This window comes from Ictalurus furcatus, chromosome 7 (genome assembly GCF_023375685.1).
Source record: "Ictalurus furcatus strain D&B chromosome 7, Billie_1.0, whole genome shotgun sequence".
Classification (NCBI taxonomy): Eukaryota; Metazoa; Chordata; class Actinopteri; order Siluriformes; family Ictaluridae; genus Ictalurus; species Ictalurus furcatus.
In genome coordinates, this window is record NC_071261.1 from 9,628,105 (window position 1) to 9,646,450 (window position 18,346).

An 18,346-nucleotide genomic window follows, 5' to 3' on the forward strand; every position below is an offset into this window, starting at 1 on the left:
CCTCATTTGTAAGTTGCTTTGGATAAAAGCATGTGCTAAATGAATAAATGTAAATAAATGTAATGTAAATATAATGAAAGCTTTGCTTGAAGCTGCTGTCTAGTAAATACTATTAGAATATGGAAATTTTAAACTTCTAGCACTGACTAGAAGATTATTCTATGGAGTCAGATAAATAAGTTAACAGATACTTAATTAAATTGAGTCAGATATTTAAATCATAAACGAAAACACGCCTTATATATATATATATATATATATATATATATATATATATATATCTCAAATGATTTGAATGGCTTTGTCACGTCGCTGCGGACTCGTGACTACAGTTCCCAGAGTGCAGCACAATCTACAAACATGGCCGACAAGGACTATATTTCCCATACACGCATTCTCCGGAGTTCTGATCACAGACACCTGCACTCAATCACACACACAGTATTTAGGTCATGCTTAGAACAATGGTTACTCGCGAAGTAAACGTTCAGCAGTCTCGTCACTGTCGTTCACCAACCCATCATCATTGTTTTGGATTTTCCTGGTTCTCGGATTTACTGCCTTGTGTTTTGACTACGATTCCCTGCCTTGCCTAGCATTGTCTGTTCACCCGATCGCCTGACCTCTGCCTGTTTTACAAATTCGCCTTCAGCCTGATCCTCGCCTTCCAGCGTCTGTATCACCTGCGCTTGCTTCCGCCTCAGGTATCGTAACTGGCATTTTCAAGCTTATGAGATTTACTATTCTTAGTTAAAGCATTTACTTTGCTTTTCATCTTCAATCACTTGAGAATAACGACAAATATTTTCTGAACTTCTTACTGAGAGAAAGTATAACTAATCAGTATGTTTTGGGAAAGCTTCCTGGTCACAGCTATAGCTTGACCAAATCCAACCTCGAGGTGTGTGTGTGTGTGTGTGTGTGTGTGTGTGTGTGTGTGTGTGTGTGTGTGTGTGTGTTCACATGACGTTTGGAGGTGAACTGATCATCTGATGAGACAACGCAAAGCCTAAAAACTCAGATTGATTACCTCAGTGGTTCATGATGTGCCTAAACCAGGATGTGACTGACATCCAGATAATCGATGGAGATATTCTTCTGACACAGCCATATGTGGAAATTTTCTAAATGAATCTATGCCTTAACTAAATAGAATCATTCAATCTGCGGTAATGACTAGCTTAATGATTGTGTAAAATTATAATTGTTGATGTAATGAATGTGTACGTAGTGTGAATCTGATGAAACTGCAAACTATTCTTCATTAAAACTTTCTTCAATTGATTGCATCTCTGGACTCCTGGTCTTCATTCATCATATCTGGTCCCATCCCGGTCTTTAACTGTGCATTCCCCTACACTTCATTCCCTCTTCATTCCCTGGGGTGTATTTAAGCCACAATTTTCAAAACTTTTCTTCTTTCTTTCTTACCAATTTTTCATATTTACTTATTTGTCATCTTAACAGTGTTGCAATTGAGTGTTTTTTGTTTGTTTGTTTTTGTTTTTAAGTTAAATACTACATGAGATGTCTTGTGAATGCACCTCTAACTTGCACTATCATTACATTTTAAAAATGGCATGTATTTATCTAATTTTATGACAGTGTTATAACAATTGGAAACCATGTACAGTAAATAAAACTTAATTTGACTGTGTGTGGTTAAAGCTTTCTGGAATATTAAGGTAATTAGATGACCACAAATATTGATATAATGTGATAATCATGTGTATGAAACTAAGAAACCTATTATTTTTTTGTCCAACAAAGCTGTTATTAACAAAACAAGCTCATTATAATCTGTTAAATGAAATTGTATAGGCTATAGGTCATTTTAGAAATTAAACAAAAAAAGTCCCTTAGGTTCTATTCATAGTGTTAGTTTCTCAGGGTGATGTATAATAAATTGTAAAATAGACTAGGTGATGGGATTTCTTTCAGTGTGTCACATTATTTGATTCAGGTCACCAATAAGACGTGACCAAATGGCTCTTTCCTACCCTATACTAGACAAAGTTTGGAATATTTTGATCATGAATTCAGCCTCTTCCTTTTAATTAACTTACATTGCAAGAGTGCCAATATCTCTGCACATACCCACATGATCGTCTTACTATCCCTATAAGGATCTTCCACTGACATCATTATTATTGCAGTCAGTTATGCTATGTTCCACCTAAATCTAACTCTAACCTTAAACTCAGTGTGTATATGTATGTGTGTGTGTATATATGTATATGGTGGATTTCTCCTCAAGATTGCAGACCATTTCAAAATTGACAGATACAACATTTCAACGCATTTGGATCAGTGGCAGATTTTAAGTTCACTTTTTTTGTAGTTTTTCACAATAGATCATTGTAGAAATAAATCCATAATGTGGACATTATGGGTTCTTGAGATTTTTTGTTCCCCGTGAGCAACAAGGCATGCATTCCAACTTTCAGACATTTTGGCCTGGTGGAGTAGAAATGCCATAATTTTGAATGTGTCAACTTTGAGACATGGCCTGTATCAACACCTATACTCTGTTTAGTCCCAAGTTTTCTGAGAAGTGTAAGTCTAGTCTCTAGTTTCAGTGAGCCACAGTAGAACATAATTGACCAAAACTGACAAAATTGGCCAAGCGTCATAGTTCTGGAGAAGAAGACTTACTGTTTCTTACTGAATTAGCTGTGGCCAAATCAGCCACAGACTGTCTCCTTAATAGACAGTCAGCCCACACAGCTCACACACCCTTCCCAGAAAGCCATGGATGCGTGTGCGTGGCCCTAACCTCGCACGCGTGTAAAGGGCCTGAGGAGCCAGTGAGAATTTTTGAGCGAGTGCGGACTGTGGAGGAAGGGAACATCCACCGGCAGAGTGCACTAGCATTTAGCCAAGCATGCATATTTCAGATATTCACAATAAATCTATTTTTCATCTTACATTCACCCATTTCTCAGATTTGTTACTCCTTTTAATGTCTTTGTTTTTGGAGTTATGAGGTTGCCATCACACATGGTAACATACTGTAGTTTCCTCTTTGTGTGTGGCACAGATCAAGTCCATAGGTTAATGTTACACTGATTTATAGACACAATAAATATGTGTAACAGTTGTCAATTCACTAATATGTAAATAATTCGGACGATTTTTATTTGATTCCTTATTGCTTATCACCCTTTGGAAAGACATGCATCCTACACATATGTACCACAGTTCAAGTCAATCGGACCTACGGATCATGAGGAGAAGATTTTTTGTAATTTTAGACAAATTTTCAAAGTACTGGAAAATCTGTCATGGCGGACATTATGGGTCCCAGAGGCTTTTTTGTTCCCCATGAGAAATGAGGCAAGTATACCAATTTTCAGATGTTTTGGACTTATGGGGCATAAGGGAAAGTCATGTAGAATTTGGGCATGGCCTGTAGCACCACCTATGGGCTCATGTAGGCCATTTGTGGTGTGGGAGTTACTCGTGGCCTGTAGTATCAATCTGCCAAATTTGAAAACTTTTTACCAGTCAGATCTTGAGTTATTGGGCACTTTTGGGAGATAATGAGAAGAAGAAGAAGAAGAAGGAGAAGAAGCAGAATACTAACAATAACAATAGTTTTCCTCCTGATGGAGGAATCCTAATAATAATAATAATAATAAGAAGAAGAAGAAGAAGAAGAAGAAGACTAACAATAACAATAGGGTTCTTCCTGATGGAGGAATCCTAAAAAAATGGAAGAAACCATTTTTGTCCTCAGAACTATTCAAAAATGAAGTTACTGTACACTGCTACATATAGGCCTAAGGAAATTCTGTGATAAGTTGATTATTCTTCTAAAATAATAAAAGAGAATGTTTTAAAATATTAAATATTTAATAAATTGGAAAATAAATGATTGAATAAATAAATAAACCTGCTACACTTGTTCTGTATAATAGAATTTGGCACGTATTTCTGTCTGGGTTGTACGCAGACGTCCTCAATGATCTGGAAACTGATCTGTTACTACTGACACAGTAATACAGAAAACACACAAATCTAAGGCATCTGAACATCTAAGACATTTTTTTAAATCTAGAAATTTTTCACAGTACCGTACATTTCCTAAACTTTAATACCTTCACCTGCCTCATCAGTGCCCTCCCTTGACTTTACATGAGGCATTACAGTCACTGGCTGTCTACAGCAGATTAGCTGAAAATCCTGTGAACAGTAGCAAAGATCAAATAAGATGACTAGTATGTGCTTTAAGTGAGTTCAGAATTGGTTTCTCTATTTCTTCTAATGTAGATCATCAGCATGGAAAGACCTTTCTGCAAAAAAACAACAAAAAAAGTTTACATCCAGCTTTAATAGCCAGAAGTTTATAAGACTTTTCATCTGTGATTTTTGTAGCCATAAAAGTGTTCACTGTAAAATTCTCAGGTCATCTCATCTATGGCTTTTAAAGTGGTTTAAAAAAAAAAATGAAGTATTATATTGAAGTTACACATACTGATTTATACCACAGTACAGTCGAATTTTCAAATCTGATTGGTCAGAAGGTATTGATAAAATTTTTTCACATCAGCACTGACAATAGTGCTGGTTGTCATTCAGGTCACAGGTTTATATTCAGTTATACTGTAGAATAACAACATATTCATAGGGATGTGAATGTGCATGCTGTATCACTCTGAAAGTTATGAAAACAAAGGAAGTGTGGCACTGCTGCAGGCAAGCATATCACACTGCCACACAGTAAGACATGATGGAGTGAGTCAGACAGATGCCTCAGTGTATGACTTCCTCTTCACAGATGACTCACACTTCAGCTTGGTCCACACAAACAGGATATTGATAGGGTGTGGAGACGAGTGCTACACATGTTATTACAGGAGAAAGAGTGTAGTGCTTTAGGTTGGCATTCATAATATAGCCTTGATGCAGTTCCACATTATTGAGGAAATAATGGCCATGTTGAGCTACATGTTTGGGAGTGTGCAAAAAACAAAAACAAAATAAAAATACCTGACCTAACACAATGTTGGTATATCACTGGGTTGCACTTGTCTTTTCTACCAACCATATCAACCCTATTGTGAGGAGAACAAACTTCAGGAGATGATGTGACTCTGGAGGAAGCATCCATAACTGCACATGCAGCATATTAAAGGTTGGCAGGATGACTTTTGTTAATATTCATTTTCATGCTGATTTGTTTTCCTTTTCACTCTATTTATTGTCATTTCTTATGTAATGAACAGTGAAATTGTCTAAGAATGAGTGTCTAATATTTTTAAAGCAACAGTGCTTGGGGTGAATAAAGCATGATTAACTGGGCTGACGAGACATGGTGTTGTTGTTTTTTTATTAATAATAATGCAGAGCCAGGAATTAATATATTGAGGCTATGAGTTAATACTTCAAGGCCACAAACTAAGTACCTTGTTGCCATGAATACTTATGAATACTCATACTGTCACGACTCAAGGTAGGGGTTTGGAAGCAATCGCAGATTTACTAACAGGTTTTATTTAAACAAACAAACAACCGAAACAAAGACACAACGACAACTAGGCAAAACACTGTGGCATGGAACAAAAACACGGGAACATGGAAGACGGAAGTCTATATATACAAGTGTGCTCATTAACAAAGGTGAATCAAGTGCAGGTGGTCATGTGACATGTAGTGCAGTGCAGTGGCTGATGGGAACTGAAGTCCAGCGTTTCCTTGATATATGACACATACTTTATATTTGGCGTTCAGGTTGTTGTTTTTTGAGGGGGGGTTAAGAATAGGTGATAAAGTCTATTCATTTTTAAGAAAAATCTTAAGAATTTGCTTAAGGTGACACGGCTAACTGTGTATCCATGTCACAATAAGTGTGACCTCAATAATTAAAGTGAGCTCTGAGAGGCTACTACATGTTCACATGTTTAAGTTAAGAGAGGCTGCTACATACCATAACACCACATACATCAGTGACTGGCTACATCAGCAAGTGCACAGATGATGTTATTTCCGTCAAGACTATTATCAGTGGTTTGAACAAATGTGGAGAGAGTCATAAGCTCCAAGTTTTTTGGTGCGCACATGATGGAGGACATCAACCCTAGAGATGCATGGAACATTAGTTAATTCTTCAAGCAGAATGATTGTTTTAGATGAAAGTGTAATGAAATGCAACAGTCTACTGCTTACAGGTTTGACACAAATTCAGCATTTAATTATTTTCTTTCTTTTTTTAAAAAAAAAAAAAATAGCCTGCTAATGGCTTCTCACTGAAAATATCAAGCATTGAAAAGGCAATGCTGTTTGAAAAGGCAATGCTAATAAGGTTTGCAAGCCGATTCCAAAAGCTATGATTGTAATAGGTGTAATAGCTTGCCTCAAGATGCTCATCGAGATCATCCATGGCTTTTGGTTCAACGCTCAGACTTTCTAACTATGAGGCTTTCCAATATTTTCCTAAGGAGGTACTTTAATATTATTCAATCGCCAAGTGTTTCGTTTAGAAACTCAGTCTCTCAGATATTTGCAACGCCTTTGATATCTAAACTTCATCCCTCTAGGGAACTTTTGAGACAGAGATTTTGATTGGATGGTAATGTTTGCATATTTTGTAAAGGGAGGAATGTTGTGGAGGAAGGTGGAATTGACTTCATTTGTCCTTTCTTTAAAGCATAAGAAGGTCAAGAGACTTGTTTCACAAGACCCCTTTGTTTTGAAGTCCCCAGCTATCTTTCTTTCTTTCTCTTTCATTTCATTTTCTTCTTTCCCTGTAATTCTATACTTTTTTGTAGTTGTTTTTTGACCTTACTCATTTTTTTAAAACATGAAATCCTGGGATCTTGTAACATTTGTTAGCTGTAATGGCGGAAGTAGACATTAGGTGGCAGTACAGTCTCGCAGAGCTAATTTCAGCCCAAGAAGAAGTGGGCGGAATGGGAGACACACAGTTACCATGGCGAGTATGTCTTTCTTTTTAATTTTTTTGTGTCCTAATATAATTTTGTTTATGTTTACGTTGCTCAACTTGCTTGTCTTATCTACTTTAGGTTATCGCTCTAGTTCACTTGCACTTAACGCGTAGTTAGCTTGTGCGAGGACTGCGCGCTATCACGTCTCTGCGTGTGTGCGTGCTACGTAAATATACGCGTTGACGGAGACGTTAACGCGTTAATGCAAAACCTAAACCTCATTAACCACACTGAGCGGCTATAAAGCCCACATACTATCCAGTCAGAGAGATATATACATATACGTTGTATATATAAATTTTTATGTATGTATGTATTTTTATTAAATAGCAGATAACTGACTTAACAGAAAGCCTACTAAGAGTAATTATGTTGCATAAACATCACATCACACATTAGAGCATCCCTGAAAGGAATGTTCAAGTAGACAAAATGGAGGCACGCCTCCAAGAAGTACCTGATAACTCTACAGTATATCTAGGGCCACTTCCTATACCTCAGGGTCAAGGTAAGGGGTTTATACAAGGATTAGGGTCGAGATAGAAATAAGTTTTGGGATTCTCATGCCACGTTTCAGTTGTTCAAGGCTTTCAAGTGTAAATCCAACCAAGGCATGTGACATCCCTGCTGAAAAAAACCCCAGAACAATAGAAACCCTCACAGAAATTCTTCTGGTTACCATTACAAACCACCAGCTGTTAAAACCATTACTATTATTGGTCCTTAATGGTAACCACTAGACCAACATGGCACCAATAGAAAGCAACAAATGACCTGTAGAGACCCACAGGGACCATTACAGTTTCCATTAAAAACAATACAGTTCCCATTAAAACCATTACAAATTCTCTTAGGGTTTCTATGGGTGTTTTTTCAGCAGGGATAGCAGTGCTACACAGTATACCCATGATTAGGAAGGAGAAGCTCCTTGATTTGATCAGTCCTGTAGTCATGGAACAGGCCTTTGCAGATTCTTTGTTACTTAATGAATTTATGTTGCCATTCAGACATCGCACATCAAACAGTAGAGATGTAACGATACACCTTGATCATAGTTCAGTTCGATTCATGATACTGGATTCCCAGTTCAGTTTGATTCTCAGAATATTTTCAACAAAATTTTGAATGAAGAACCATTATGATTAAAAAGACTCCTGAATTCTGAGTTGTAAACAAGGCAAAACTCCTGATTTCTGAATCAAAAACAGTGCAATAAACTGCACTTTTGGCTGTATAAAATAACCAAATAATTTGTAAAAAAAAAAAATAAATAAATAAATAAAAACCAATATCGTAAGCAAAATGCACTTTACCATATCTTAAAAATAAACAAATAAATTGACCCTCTAGAACTTGATTGAATAAATAAAGTATTTGACCCAGGAGAAATGAAAGATTAAAACATAATGAGCTCTGTAGCAGCGCCTGCGATGGCATTTTAAGCGGAAGTAGAGCTCCAAAGTTGGCTAAAATGCCAGACTTCTGTTATAGCAGGAATCTAGTAATACCCTAGTAACCAGCTCAGATAGCATAGCAATGACCTAGTAACACCCTAGTAACCAACTTGAATATGCTAGCAATCATCTAGCAACCAAATGAGTTATCATAGCAACCACCTAGTAACCAACTGAGTTAGCATAATACCCACTTGGCAATACCCTAGCAACCAGCTGGGATAGCATAGCGACCACCTGACAACAACCACCATAGCAAGTTCATGTAATGTCATAACTCGCAGGACCCTAGCAACCAGCTGTGTTAGCATAGCCACCACCTATCAACACCCTTCCAACCAACTCGAATATCCTAGCAACCAACTAGGTTAGTATAGCAACCACATGCAATATTGTAACAACCACCTAGCAACACCTTAGCAACCACCTGTAATATCGCAACGATACCCTAGAATCCAACACACTAGCAACCAACTGGAATGTCAAGCTTTGTACATGGTTGAATGTTTTTAACATTTTTAACTATTACACTTTCAACTTTAGCCTTTTAACCTTTACATGCTTAACTGTTAAACATTTTAAAATCAAAGACAAGCAAACACTTTTTAATATCATTTAACTCTTTTAGCATGATGTTGGCTTGACACAGCCCATTAAAGTTCATCCATGAAATCTAGCCTTCATGAAAACTGCAGTGAAGATAAACTGAATTAGCATCCAGCAGTAGTGTTTTACATTAATACGTTCATCGCTCTCTCTAGACTGATTAAGCAACAATTTAGTCATTTCTATTGATCAGAATTTTCAGCATTTTTTTTTTTTTTGCAGTTAAGAAGTGGTTCATCGTCTTCCAGTCACTGCTTCACCACTGCTAATCTCTGCATGTTTTTCATCTTAGCCACCACGGGGATGTGATGTCTACTGGACCGAATTCAAACACTGTAAGAGTTTACTCAACCGTTTCCATCACTACTACACGTACGGGACGTCACCCATCTGCCTGCAGTGGAAAGACGACTATGAAGCATGCAGAGAGTGGGAGACGAACAGGAGTCCACATGCCAAGGTTAGTGTCTGTTATAAAGCATCGCATGATCGCTGCAGTGTTCCTGAAGCCTTTCAGTGCTGGTTTTTTTTCTTTCAGGAGAGTCTTCAGAAAAGTGAGCGAAATCGGATGTCTGAACAGAAGAATTTCCCTCCATTTTGGGAGATGAGACAAAAACCACCAGCTGACTGGCATTTGCCTCTTAATGATGACAAATTAAAAGATTCTTGAAGGCACAAAAAACAGCATTAAGTATATTGAATGTTTCTTCCCCCCCCCAGTCTGCCATTGTTTCTCTGGGTAGCATCTAACATCCAAGACCTATTCTGTTGACCCATGTGCTTCACGGTGTTTCTGAATTTTTTCAAAATCAGTACTTGTATGTTGTTCATTAATTCTGTATAAATACAGTCACACAGATGCTTCAGGTATTTTCAGAAGTAACTGAGTGTCAGCTAGTTAGAATGGTTTAAACAGTTCAATTTGATTTCAGATGATAGTGATATTACACCGAAACTGTAAAGTTGAATGCATGCGTGACTTTTATTTCTTAAATAAAGACCTTATTGAAAATAGACATCAGTCAATTTGAATTAATTCAAGTCAGTACAGTTTGGTGAAGTAATCTTAAAAAAAAAAAAATCAACAACTGGTGAGGTGAAGCAGCCTCACAAGAATTGTTACAATTCTTTACTTCCTTACACCATACTCTTTATCCATTTATAGTTACATTTAATGTTGTGGAGTACCTGCCGAGACAGTTTAGTTCCTGTTATCACTTACATTATTTCAGATATAAAAGTTACCTCACAAGTCTTTCTTTTTTCCCCCTCTATATTGAAATTAATAAGACAAACTGGGGAAAAAACAAAACAGGTTGTCATCATTGTGGAGAAAACAGGAAGTGCTCTGAAATATTTTCTTTGTGAAAAGACATTTCTTTTTAAAGATCAGTTTATTACTAAGTGGCATATCTGCCATACAAGAACATGTAAATGAGTTTTATAGAAATGATAAAGTAGAAGGACACTTTCTGACCAATCAGATTCAAGAATTCAACAATGTTGTGGTATAATACAGTAAAATGTCATTGTAACAGATTTCTAGCTATTGCTGGGTTGTTTTTATTATTATTATTATTATTATTATTATTATTATTATTTTCATCCTCTCCAAAACCATGAAGAGAGAGAGAGAGAGGGTGCGCGAGCTCAGGTTCAAATTTACAGTCTATTCTGCCCTCTGCTGTTGGTTTGGTGGAACTATACACTGAAAAATCAAACAAACCCTGTACATTCATACGGTGCTTAAAAATCGAATCATTGTAAGTTTGATATCATTGTAACAACCTCGATTCCAGTTCCTTCAAGTTAGTCTGTTACTAGAGTAAGAAAACATTTTTTTTCTCACTCATGGCCTCCTCCAAATCACAGAGCTTGATGTGAGTGCCTTTCCCTGCCAGTCCAAACCCAGCATATACAGGTTCTGTAAACTTGGCCTGGGCCTTATGGATGAGACTCATATCATCTGAGACATTGTAAAACTCCATTATACCTTTTCCATGATCCAGATACACTCCTATTCTAGAGCAACGCTTGTTATGTTTAACAGATATATGTGTATTATTATGCCAGAATTCAAAGGAAGTGTAATAACAGCGTAAGCCCCAGGAACAAGGGTTTCTGCCAAAGAGAGGACCCTTTTTTCCTTTCCTGAAGATTCCAATGTAGGACACAGCCATGCACACCCAGTTGCTGCCTCCATACTCCACCTCCCAGTACTGTGGGGTGCCTTGAAGACCCTCGTTGCAAAGGATTTGTGCTCTGGAGTCAAATCTGTCCGGATGGTCGGTGTAATCCTGTGCCAGATGCATGGCAGTCACTTCCCTGTTCTCTTTGGACAAGCGGAGAGACACATGTGCTGTGTCAAGGTTCAGCGTGAGCTTGGAAGCATCTAGGTTAGGAAGCATCACAGACATTGTGAAGAACCATCAGTAGGACATCCAGAAACAGATGTAGAATAGTATAATGTATTACAACTGCAATGTTAAACTCATGGTAAACTCACGCTGCAATAAATCTTTCCGCATTTTCAAACCAGGCGATGCCAGAATTTCTGCTGTCTTTACTGCTCAAAGAAAGAATGGTCCTGTTAAGCGTCATGCTGCTGGTAACAAAGATGAATTTGAGATATTTTTAAAGTATTCTTTACTAACCATGTTCAGAGATGTTAGAGAAGCACAAATTGCAAAGATGTGTCATCTTCTTTATAAGGTCCGAGACCGCTTCATTGGTGAGATGAAAAGAGGAGTATGGATGGACGAAGAGCACAGGGGAAGATGAGGATGAAGACAGTGCTGTAGTGGACAAAATACCCTGTGGTACACAGAATCAGAAAATACTCTTGTTGTGGACTGGGAGAAGTCTTCACCTAGTCAAATTTAGAAAAAAATGTTTTACTGTATATACAGTATAAGCATTTAGACAGTGACATAATTTCTGTAATTTTGCCTCTGTTCACCACCACCACAATGGATTTGAAATGAAGCAGTCAAGATGTGATTGAAGTGTAGACTTGCAACTTTAATTCAAGAGGTTTAACAAACATATTACATTAACCGTTTCGGAATTACAGCCATTATTTTACAGAGTCACGCCATTTTTACAGGCTCAAAAGTAATAGGAAAATTGACTGATACGCAGTTTCATGGGCAGGTGTGGTCTGTTTCCTCGGTATTTCATGACAAATTATGGAGATAAAAGGCCTAGAGTTGATTCTAACTGTTGAATTTACATTTGGAAGCTGTTAATGGGAACTCTCAATATGTGATCCAAAGAGGTGTTGATGCAAGTGAAGGGGGCCATTATTAGGCTGAAAAAAAAAAAGAAAAAAAAAACAGTCCTAACAGAGAGACAGCAGAAACTTTAGGATTGGCCAAATCAAAAATTTGGTACATTCTTAAAAAGAAGGAATACACTGGCAAGGCCTGGAAGTCTAAAATAGACATAGACATCTAAAATAGATGAATGCAGAATTATTTCCTTGTTGTTGAAACACCCTTTCACAACAAGTCAAGCCCACAATTGGCGTATCTTTGTCAAAGTCTACAATCAAGAGACGCCTTCAAGAATGTAAATACAGATGGTTTACCTCAAGATGTAAACCACTGGTAACACTCAAGAACAGAAAGGTCAGATTAGATTTGCTAAAAAAAAAATAAAATAAAAGTGCCTGCCCAGTTCTAGAACAAGATTAATTTGTACCAGAATGATGTGAAGAGAAGAGTACGGAGAATGAAAGGAAGAGCTCATGATCCAAAGCATAGCACATCATCTGTCAAACATGTGGAGGAGTGTTATGGCATGGGCATGTATGGCTGCCAAACTGGGTCAATGGTGTTTATTGATGATGCGACTGCTGATAGATAGAAGTAGCAGGATGAATTCTGAAGTGTATAGAGCTCAATTTTCTGCTCAGATTCAGTCAAATGCTGCAAAACTAATAGGACAGCGCTTCACAATACAGATGGATAATGATCCAAAAATATACTGTGAAAGCAACCCAAGGGCTTCTTAAGGCAAAGAAATTAAATATTCTTAAACGTCTGATGACTTCAACCTAATTGAGCAAGCTTTTCACTTACTGAAAACAAAACTGAAGGCAGAAAGACCCACAAACAAGCTGCAACTGAACACAGCTGCATTAAAGGCCTGACAAAGCATGTAAAGGGAGGAAAATCAGCATTTGATGATGTCCATGGATTCCAGTTTTCAGCCAATCATTGACTATAAAGGATGTGCATCAAAGTATTTAAAATAATCCTTATATTTATAAATGATGTTAGTTTGCCTGATTACTTTTGAGCCTGTGAAAATGGAGGGACTCTGCAAAAATGGCTGTCATTCCTAAACACTTAATGCAACATTTTTGTTAAACCCCTTGAATTAAAGCTGAACGTCTTCACTTAAATCACATCTTGATTGATTCATTTCAAATCCATTATGGTGGTGAACAGAAGCAAAATAACAAAAATTGTGCCACTGTCCAAATACGTATAGACCAGCCTGAAGGTAACAAAAGCAATAAAGAATAACAAATAACCTTTATAACCATTTTTTTTTTTTAGTTCACATTCTTTTCCATTGCCTTTCTGATAAATATATATTTTTTTAATGAAATCATTTTTGTAGGCTCCATTACCTTATAATTTTTATTCAACATTTACAATGAATCAAAGAATCACACCCACCCTCATGTGTTTAAAGCATGTGTGAAAAGAGCTTCAGAGATTTTACATTTCATTGATAATGTTTTCCAGACTTCAGGCATATCCGATGGGCTTTCCCACTGACACAGCTCACCTAGTGGTATAATCCTCCGTTTTGTGGTTTATTTATGCAATTACAATTGCACTTAACATCAATTAACTACTCTTTGTTGAAATTTTTTGGCATTTTGTTTTATTTAGGCAGCCTACCTTTAGAAAATGGACACCATTATCTGCTTGAGCGAGCCGCTCTAGGCGTTGTAGTTCAAAATCTCTCCTCTTCAGTTCACTGATATCTGATGGCAGTTGCTCCAAAAGTTCCTTGGCCTTCTTCATGGCAGCTTCCTCCTGAGTCAAGATCATCTCCTTCACTTCACACTGTCTCATCTCAATCCAGTGGATCAGCTCTGTAAAGCTCTTGTCATTCTCCTCCACTGCCTGCCTTGCTGATGTCTTTTTAGAAATATGGAAGCAAAATACGATTCAGAATCTGATTCAAAATGCTACTGCTTCGTGAATGAATGCAGAAATTTAATAAACCTTGAAAGCCTCGACTGCTTGTGTTAATTCTTGAATTTCACTCTCTCTGGTTTTAATCCTGTCAGTAATCTCCCTCTGTGTGGTTCCAAGCTTAAACTGAAAAACAGACCAGTAAAATAAAACAAGATACACTTGCAGCTGAGATCATGCCCACAAATTATTATATGATTTAAAAAATGATACCTACTTTCATTTCCGCCACCTCATAGTCAATCGAGACGATGTCATGAGCTCTGTGTTTATTTGTAATGCACAGATGGCAGATGCATTGTTGATCTGTGCGACAGAAAACCTCCATGAGTTTGTCATGCTCAGGACAGACACACTCGTTGAGTCTTCCCATGGCCAGCACCAGTTTGTGTCTCTTCGCATTCGCATGTAGAATGTTGTGGATGTCCAAATGGTTTTCGCAGTATGAAGACAAACAATGTAAACAAGACTGCTCTGCTTTACGTTTCCTTCCTGTGCACACATCACACTCTACATCTGAGGGTGCAGTAGAGCTGAGATCTGAAGACATGTCTGTTTCTTTTTCCATACTGGAGATTAAAAAAGGAGATATTGATAGCACCAAAACAAGGCTGGAACTGGTTAGTTTCGTTTCTCTTGAAAGTATGACTTTGGTGTTGCCAGAGAGAAGTCCAAATATTGTCTGTAGAGGAGGGTGTGGATTTGGAGGGTTTAAGCCTCTGACTCAGAGGACTGATATTCACTTAACCACAGCATGAGCACAACATTCTGCACACATTGAGTTGTTTCCCTACATGGTTTCACATTTATTAATCCTTGCATAAACTAATCTCACAGGCCAATTTGTATAAAAAAGAGTTATGTAAAGTTAAGGTTAAGCCATGGTCCGGTTTGTGGTAATAACAACTTCACGCTATGGAGAAGTTTCTGTTCCAGATCGATAAGCAATCATACTGGGGAGAAAAGGAGGAAAATATAATAATCAAACTCTATTGCTTTTCATTATTGATATACAGAAAATGTTTCACACTAAAAAGCATGTTTCACTGCTTTGTTTTATATATATATATATATATATATATATATATATATATATATATATATATATATATATATATATATAAATTTTAGTTATTAATTTTAATCAATTTTAGTTATTGTAACAGATAATGACACTAACACTTGTTAATGCAATCCTATTTTAATATTGAGTACATTAAAGTTGAAATGCCTTGTTTGTTCACCAAGCCAATTTTTAAAAAAAATTTTTTTTTAGTGCAACGAGTTTCTATAAATTCCATAAAGTTCACACGACTTGTATGGGCTTACAGTGCATTTGTTTACATTTTACTACATAAAACTACATAACTACATAAAAAAAGGAAGTTACATAAATAATTTTTCAGGCCACTGGAAACATGCCTCATCTTTAATGAATCATCAAAGGCTTTTTACAGGCATTGTGGAGAAATGGCCAGGAAGCACTCTGTATAAAATTCAGTGCTTTGTCTCTACATTGTCTCTGATTAAGGCACTATCTCTTACTGTCTCCTTTTCATGGACTTTACAAGGATGAGATGATGAATTAATAAATAGTGTCATGATTATATATTTATTATTACCCTATGGCATTGCATTGTTTTTATTTTCAGGGTGTTTACAGTCTAAAACACGACACGAATTTCAGACTAATATACACTCTCTGGTCAGTTTAATAGGAACACCTGCACTCCTGCTCATTGATGTGATTATGTAGTCAGAAAAAAATTAGCAGAAGTGAGGTGTATATCATAAATCATGCAGATACAGGTCAGGAGCTTCAGTTAATGTCCACATGGCACATTAGATATGATAGTGGTGACATATGATAGTGGTGTGAGTGTGGTGCTCGTTAATGTGCTAAATGGTAAAACATGTAATACTTAATTGTATATAAAATATTTAATGACTCTAAATGGGCGCTTACATTAGCTGGCTAAAGAACTGGTTCATATGGAAACATAACAGGTGAAGAGATTGTTTGAGAATTGTAGAACATTACATCATACAAAAGGAGACAGAGATGAGATTCCACAGACACTTGGTGATCAGCTACATGCAGTTTTCAACTTTGATTAGCGGGTTTTATCCAGTTTCAGTAACTGAGTTTAACGTCTTCCTATTTGTAAATGGTGAGTTATGACCACATAGTGTCCTGAATAGCGCTAGGACTATAGGATGGAGGGAAAAAACCCCAAACAAGAAGCTGTAAATGTTTATGCTCTCTCGGCCGTCAGAACAAACACAGCCAGGATCTTTTCTCTTGTGATTTCTGTTATTAATTTAATTTCATGGTTTAGTATCTTATGCTTACGTGAATTAATAACATGAGGTGATAGAAAGTGATAACACTGTTAATATAATGTCTACAATATGATGCTAGCCACCACAACTGTGCTGTAATGCAGTATGAAATAATAATAATAACAATAACAATAATAATAATAATAATAATAATAATAATAAATTGAATGCTAATATTGTTCTCATTTAATTTGTAATGTAAATCCTTGTTAATTACTTTATGTACTTCTTTATAGTCTGTTTGGTATTTATTGTTAGAATTTTGTTTGTAAGCAAAACTACATATTATCCTAAAAGTAAAAATGTTTCTTGATATTTTTGCCACCACTAAATAAAGTGTCTGGTAAACTTTAGATCAAATCTTTAAAACCCAACGCTTCACTTCTGTCTTTTTCTCTCCTGATGTATTACAAATTGTGTCACATTATATTCTTTCTTCAGTTGCCACTTGCTCCCTGCTACTAACCCCTCATCCCACCCCATCATGCCATCCCACGTCTACCCCTCATCCCACCCCGTCATACTACCTAACGTCTACCCCTCATCCCACCCCGTCATACTACCTAACATCTACCCCTCATCCCACCCCGTCATACTACCTAACGTCTACCCCTCATCCCACCCCGTGATACCACTCAACGTCTACCCCTCATCCTACCCCGTCATACTACCTAACGTCTACCCCTCATCCCACCCCGTCATACCACCTAACGTCTACCCCTCATCCCACCCCGTCATACCACCTAACGTCTACCCCTCATCCCACCCCGTCCTGCCTCCCCACGACTACCCCTCATCCCACCCCACCCTGCAATCCCACACCTTCCCCCTCGCCCTTGGTGATGAGAATGAACCAGCAGCCCTCCTTCATCCCATCTGGCCAGGTATGTTGCTTAGCTGATTAAAACTTTTAGTAGTTTTTAAAGCATTTATTAAAATATTTTCAATACTTGATTAGCTTAAGTCATTTCCAGACTTTTCCAGTTATCTGTGGAAACCTTTTGTTTCTAATACTTTGCCTTTTTTAATATTATGCTAGGGCTCTGCATCTGTTCACCAGCAGTATCCAATGACCATACCTGCTGGATTTTACCCTCATGACGGCCTCCAGCGCGGTAAAGAGCATTTAAACTGTTTCTTTTTCTCCAGATTATTTAGACTGAAGGTGGTAGAGTGGTGCAGTGAGCATCACAGCTCCAGGATCCGGGGTTCGATCCTGAGCTCGGATCACTCCCCTTTTAAAATTTCACATGTTCTCTCAGTGTCTATGGGTTCTCCAGAATGAACAGATTAGATAAACATAGGGCTGTAATATTTCTGATTTGGGACACGCCCTGATGCCACCTGATTGCATGTTGGTCTGTTTTCATGTTTCAGCTGCAGTGAATTATCCTGCTCCACAGCTTCCTCAGGAAGCCCTGCCTCTTCTGTCAAAAAGGGAGCGCAAACTGGTAATAAATCAAATGCAGTACTGTAAAAGAAACAGTTTAAAGTCCTCATAATCTTGTCTTCACATATTTACTCCAGGAGCTTCACACTACTGACTGTCTTGTGACCACATGATGACAGTGAGAGCTTAGAACTATAACATTAACATTATTATCAGGTTACAAAATGCATGTTGTTATGTTCACGTAAAATATGTCAAATATGTAAATATTTATACTTAATTTTAATTTTAATTTCCCTACAGATTATAATTCAGTACCCTGATGATACCCTTGTTGGGAGGAAAGGCCACGTCTCACCTGACACCACCTACAGTAAGATTAGTGCTCAT

At 37.3% G+C, this 18,346-nt stretch overlaps 2 protein-coding genes and 1 long non-coding RNA gene across 3 annotated transcripts; 2 read left to right on the plus strand and 1 right to left on the minus strand.

Annotated features, from left to right (window-relative positions):
• Positions 1–366: 366 nt before the first annotated feature.
• Positions 367–1,288, plus strand: LOC128609646 (uncharacterized). The gene is made up of 2 exons (XR_008386266.1): positions 367–704; positions 860–1,288. It is a non-coding gene; the product is annotated as an uncharacterized LOC128609646 (long non-coding RNA).
• Positions 1,289–6,554: 5,266 nt separating this feature from the next.
• c7h22orf39 (chromosome 7 C22orf39 homolog) lies at positions 6,555–10,021 on the plus strand. The gene is made up of 3 exons (XM_053628287.1): positions 6,555–6,938; positions 9,300–9,467; positions 9,546–10,021. The coding sequence occupies exons 1-3, from the start codon at positions 6,840–6,842 to the stop codon at positions 9,675–9,677; spliced, it is 399 nt and encodes a 132-aa protein (XP_053484262.1). The 5' UTR covers positions 6,555–6,839; the 3' UTR covers positions 9,678–10,021.
• Positions 10,022–10,616: 595 nt separating this feature from the next.
• Positions 10,617–14,917, minus strand: LOC128609647 (tripartite motif-containing protein 16). Its single transcript, XM_053628286.1, has 6 exons — positions 14,441–14,917; positions 14,254–14,349; positions 13,924–14,166; positions 11,662–11,821; positions 11,514–11,573; positions 10,617–11,399 (listed from the first exon to the last, which is right to left on the minus strand). Exons 1-6 carry the CDS (start codon positions 14,789–14,791, stop codon positions 10,828–10,830), a joined length of 1,482 nt encoding a protein of 493 aa, XP_053484261.1. The 5' UTR covers positions 14,792–14,917; the 3' UTR covers positions 10,617–10,827.
• Positions 14,918–18,346: the final 3,429 nt, after the last annotated feature.

What these genes read in the sequence shown, in the direction of transcription:
- c7h22orf39 (XM_053628287.1), top strand. Translation starts at nt 6,840, where the DNA reads ATGGCGGAAGTAGACATTAGGTGGCAGTACAGTCTCGCAGAGCTAATT. An exon ending in ACACACAGTTACCATGGCGA is followed by an intron (nt 6,939 to 9,299) that starts GTATGTCTTTCT and finishes TTTTCATCTTAG; the next exon opens with CCACCACGGGGATGTGATGT. An exon ending in ACAGGAGTCCACATGCCAAG is followed by an intron (nt 9,468 to 9,545) that starts GTTAGTGTCTGT and finishes TTTTTCTTTCAG; the next exon opens with GAGAGTCTTCAGAAAAGTGA.
- LOC128609647 (XM_053628286.1), bottom strand. Translation starts at nt 14,791, where the DNA reads ATGGAAAAAGAAACAGACATGTCTTCAGATCTCAGCTCTACTGCACCC. An exon ending in CTCTAACATCTCTGAACATG is followed by an intron (nt 11,574 to 11,661) that starts GTTAGTAAAGAA and finishes TTCTTTGAGCAG; the next exon opens with TAAAGACAGCAGAAATTCTG. An exon ending in GCGGAAAGATTTATTGCAGC is followed by an intron (nt 11,400 to 11,513) that starts GTGAGTTTACCA and finishes TTCCTAACCTAG; the next exon opens with ATGCTTCCAAGCTCACGCTG.